Genomic DNA, 5,000 nt, shown 5'->3' with positions numbered 1-5,000 from the left:
ACTCTGTTCTGTTCTGTTCTGCTCTGTTCTGTTCTGCTCTGATCTGTTCTGCTATGTTCTGTTCTGTTCTGCTCTGTTCTGCTCTGTTCTGCTATGTTCTGTTCTGTTCTGCTCTGCTCTGTTCTGTTCTGCTCTGTTCTGTTCTGTTCTGGTCTGGTCTGTTCTGCTCTGTTCTGTTCTGTTCTGCTCTGCTCTGTTCTGTTCTGCTCTGCTCTGTTCCCGTTCTGTTCTGTTCTGTTCCGTTCTGCTCTGTTCTGTTCTGTTCTGGTCTGTTCTGCTCTGCTCTGCTCTGCTCTGCTCTGCTCTGCTCTGCTCTGTTCTGTTCTGTTCTGTTCTGTTCTGTTCAGTCCGACATCAATACTCTAGTGACTATGTATGGGGGTATATAATTAGAAGAAATAATGCCTGGATGGAAATAACATGTGTTTTATTAATGGTTTACTATCCACGCCAAACACACTGGTTGAACATCAAATTATGTGTGTTTGTGTGTGTGTCTGACTTACCGCAGGCCCAGATCTTCCTGACATTCCCATTGGCCCAGGGGTTCCCCTCATGGTGAGCTGTGATTGGACAGAGAGCTTATCATGAACAACCGATCAGGGTAATGCATTGGCGTTCAAAATCCTAGAAATCTATGCATCAGAATTAACTCTACAGGGTCTAGTCAGCAGTGTTAACTCTACAGGGTCTAGTCAGCAGTGTTAACTCTACAGGGTCTAGTCAGCAGTGTTAACTCTACAGGGTCTAGTCAGCAGTGTTAACTCTATAGGGTCTAGTTAGCAGTGTTAACTCTACAGGGTCTAGTCAGCAGTGTTAACTCTGTAGGGTCTAGTCAGCAGTGTTAACTCTGTAGGGTCTAGTCAGCAGTGTTAACTCTGTAGGGTCTAGTCAGCAGTGTTAACTCTATAGCGTCTAGTCAGCAGTGTTAACTCTGTAGGGTCTAGTCAGCAGTGTTAACTCTACAGGGTCTAGTCAGCAGTGTTAACTCTATAGCGTCTAGTCAGCAGTGTTAACTCTACAGGGTCTAGTCAGCAGTGTTAACTCTACAGGGTCTAGTCAGCAGTGTTAACTCTACAGGGTCTAACTCTATAGTCAGCAGTGTTAACTCTACAGGTCAGCAGTGTTAACTCTACAGGGTCAGCAGTGTTAACTCTACAGGGTCTAGTCAGCAGTGTTAACTCTACAGGGTCTAGTCAGCAGTGTTAACTCTACAGGGTCTAGTCAGCAGTGTTAACTCTACAGGGTCTAGTCAGCAGTGTTAACTCTACAGGGTCTAGTCAGCAGTGTTAACTCTACAGGGTCTAGTCAGCAGTGTTAACTCTACAGGGACTAGTCAGCAGTGTTACCACCCAGGACAGCTAGTTCCTGCTATTATTAGGCAGAACTGGGTGGAACACGTGTTTTAAATAATTGAAATAGTTGAGGTGCACTTGATTTAACTTGTCTGGCACGCAGTGTATATTTACCCTGGCTTGGGAAAGGATGGCCTGGGCTTGGGCCTCCTGAGCTGAGACCACCGGTCCCTTATGTGCCTCTCCACCAGCACGGAACTGTCAATCACAACACAAGAGACACATGTAAATAAATGAACAGCCCTGTTTTCAGTCCATAGAGATAGATAGAGAACTCTTAGTGACCAAAAGCACATTTTTAGCCTTGGTAGCACCATTGGGGACTTTTACCATTTTGAAGTAGTCAACTGGGTGGGACTTTGTATGGGTTTAGGAAGGATCCCATAATTCCATGCAGGTCATCAGGAGGGATCATCCAACATGGATGCTGAGCTACAGGCCTGTAGTATGAGTAAACCTGTCACTGGGATCCAACATGGAGGCTGAGCTACAGGCCTGTAGTATGAGTAAACCTGTCACTGGGATCCAACATGGAGGCTGAGCTACAGGCCTGTAGTATGAGTAAACCTGTCATATGGTATAGGCAGGCATAAGCTACGGATAACGATTATACACAATTGCATTTTACCGATGGCAATTTGAATGCACAGAGATACCGTGACGAGATCCTGAAGCCCATTATCGTGCAATTCATCTGCTGCCTTCACCTCATGTTTCAGCATGATAATGCACGACCCCATGTCGCAAAGGATCTGCACAGAATTCTTGGAAGCTGAACATGTCCCAGTTCTTCCATGGCCTGCATACTCACCAGACATGTCGCCCTTTGAGCATGTTTGGGATGCTCTGGATAGACGTGTACGACATCGTGTTCTAGTTCCCGCCAATATCCAACAACTTCGCACAGCCATTGAAGAGGAGTGGGACAACATGCCACAGGCCACAATCAACAGCCTGATCAACTCTATGTGGAGGAGATGCTGCATGAGACAAATGGTCACACCAGATACTGACTGGTTCTGATCCAAACCCCTACCTCTTTATTAAAGGTATCTGTGACCAACAGACGCAGATCTGTATTCCCAGTCATGTGGAATCCAGGACCTCATTTATTTATTTTAATTGAATTATTTCCTAATATGAACTGTAACTCAGTAAAATCTTTGAAAATTGTTGCATGTTGCATTTATATTTTTTTGTTCAGTGTTAAATTGCCCCTTAGATACATGCAGAAGCTGGTTACACAGTCACCGGTTCCAGTGCACTGTGCCCAGTGACATTTACAAGGTGAATGATTTACCGCAGGGCTAGGAAATATAAGGTTCATAGACTGAGGTTCATATGTACTGAGGACTTTTCATGAAGATTACAGCGAGGTAGAGTGTGTTAAACAAGGAGACGTCACGGTAGATCGGCCAACCAGTTGACTGACTGAAGGTTACATTATGTAATGGGAACAGGTTGTCAGACGCTGAAAGCCCCTGGGTAGAGAGAGAGGAGAGGAAAGAGGTCACTTACTGGCAGCATCAGGATGGTACCTGGAGGACCAGGAACACCATCCGAACCAGGAATACCAGCCCGCCCTGGAGGACCCTTTGGAATGTAGGAGAACAGGAGAGGGGGGGGGGAGAGGGAGGAGAGAGAGGGGGGAGAGACGGAGCGAGGGAGAGGTGAGAGAGAGGGGGAGGGGGGGAGAGGGAGAGTGGGGAGAGAGGGGAGAGGGGAGAGAGGGGGAGAGAGGGGGAGAGAGAGAGGGGGAGAGAGGAGAGAGAGGGGGGGGGCGAAGGGGGAGAGAGAGAGAGGGGGAGGGAAAGGGGGAGAGAGGGGGGGGGGGGAGAGAGAGAGGGGAGAGAGAGGGGGAGAGAGAGGGGGAGAGAGGAGAGAGAGGGGGGAAGAAGGGGGAGAGAGAGAGAGGGGGAGGGAGGGAAAGGGGGAGAGAGGGGGGAAGGGGAGAGAGAGAGGGAGAGAGAGAGAGGGGTGAGAGGCGGAAGGAGGAGAGAGAGGGGGAGAGAGAGGGGAGATAGAGAGGGGGGAGAGAGAGGAGAGAGAGAGGGGGGAGGGGGAAGGAGAGAGAGAGGGTGAGAGAGAGGGGACAGAGAGAGAAAGAGAGAGAGGGTGAGAGAGGGGGGAGAGAGACAGAGAGAGAGGGGGAGGGGGAAAGGGGGAGAGGGGGAGAGAGAGAGAGAGAGAGAGAGAGAGAGAGAGAGAGAGAGAGAGAGAGAGAGAGAGAGAGAGAGAGAGAGAGTTGGTTAATCGTATAGATAATCTGAGTGCTAAATCATGGGGATAAAATGTAAACTTCTTAAACATGACCACATAGGAAATATAAGTGAACAAAAGCCCATCATATTTTTTATGTTTTTACCCAGCTTCCAATAGGTGCCTTTCTTTAAGAGACATTGGGAAGCCTCCCTGGTTTTTGTGGTTGAATTTGTGTTTGAAATTCACTACTGGACCGAGGGAACTTACAGATAATTGTATGTGTGGGGGTACAGAGATGAGGGACCTTACAGATAATTGTATGTGTGCGGTACAGAGATGAGGGACCTTACAGATAATTGTATGTGTGCGGTACAGAGATGAGGTAGTCATTCAAAAATAATGTTCAACACTATTATTGCACAGAGTGAGTTCATGCAACTTATTATGTGACTTGTTAAGCACATTTTTGTCCTTTGTAAGCTGAGTTGAAGGGTCATTTAAGTCCCCTGTCAACTGAGCTGGAGGGTTGAGGGTCGGTTAAGTCCCCTGTAAACTGAGCTGGAGGGTTGAGGGTCGGTTAGGTCCCCTGTAAACTGAGCTGGAGGGTTGAGGGTCGGTTAGGTCCCTGGTAAACTGAGCTGGAGGGTTGAGGGTCGGTTAGGTCCCTTGTAAACTGAGCTGGAGGGTTGAGGGTCGGTTAGGTCCCTTGTAAACTGAGCTGGAGGGTTGAGGGTCGGTTAGGTCTGACATGACGTTGGCCTGTTGGGGGAGGTTTATGACCTCCATAAATAAATGTCCCCTTTTCTCTCTCTCTACTCTATAGAGTTGACTCTTGTAAAGCCTCGGTAACATAGAGAGTCTGGGAATAACGAAAGTTGGGAAACTGAACCATATTTCGGTAATCCAATCAGTTGAAAATATGCGTTGGTACTTAAGGAATATGATCTCAGATCAGTTGTTGTCTGAGACATTTCTACTAATAAGTGTATCTTGGAAAGTCGACACATTCTAGTTATCAGATTCACATGGAATTGTTGTGCAATTTAAATGTTTAAATATGAAACTATTTGTGAAAAGATTCAATGTAATTTTAGCTTCTTAAATGAGAGAACGATTTTTCATAGAGAAACTCTGCTCACTCAGAGACCCCGCCCAAGTGAACAGACTTTGGTAGTAAACTATGAAACACGCCCTTCTTTCACCACTATATAAACCCGTTGACGAAAATGCAACTTGCTGTTCCAAGGACGTGCGGACGTGCGGTCCCCGCGTTAAAAGGACAAAGATCACCTAGAGAACTAGGCCAACCTCAGTGCGAGGTCTGGTTGAACGACTAGAACCTAACAAAATTAGCATCGAATTTCAAAGTGAAGGTGATGACCAACATTCCGAAAGGATGAATTTCGACTATACCAGCCAGAATATAGCATGAGCTGAAAAGTA

At 46.9% G+C, this 5,000-nt stretch overlaps 1 protein-coding gene across 3 annotated transcripts in view; it reads right to left on the bottom strand.

Moving 5' to 3' along the window:
- Positions 1-5,000, bottom strand: part of LOC124009864 (collagen alpha-1(XI) chain-like) — a 438,047-nt gene that overhangs the window by 96,871 nt on the left and 336,176 nt on the right. For all 3 annotated transcript variants that reach the window (XM_046322075.1, XM_046322074.1, XM_046322073.1), the window contains 3 exons: positions 2,874-2,948; positions 1,470-1,553; positions 507-563 (listed from right to left, as the gene is read on the bottom strand). In XM_046322075.1, the coding sequence (XP_046178031.1) occupies positions 507-563; positions 1,470-1,553; positions 2,874-2,948 (216 nt within the window). The remainder of the gene's footprint in view (positions 1-506; positions 564-1,469; positions 1,554-2,873; positions 2,949-5,000) is intronic.

Source organism: Oncorhynchus gorbuscha, linkage group LG22, assembly GCF_021184085.1.
Source record: "Oncorhynchus gorbuscha isolate QuinsamMale2020 ecotype Even-year linkage group LG22, OgorEven_v1.0, whole genome shotgun sequence".
In the NCBI taxonomy this organism is placed as follows: Eukaryota; Metazoa; Chordata; class Actinopteri; order Salmoniformes; family Salmonidae; genus Oncorhynchus; species Oncorhynchus gorbuscha.
Note: the sequence above shows the minus strand (reverse complement) of the source record. Positions and strands in the feature narration are given on the sequence as shown.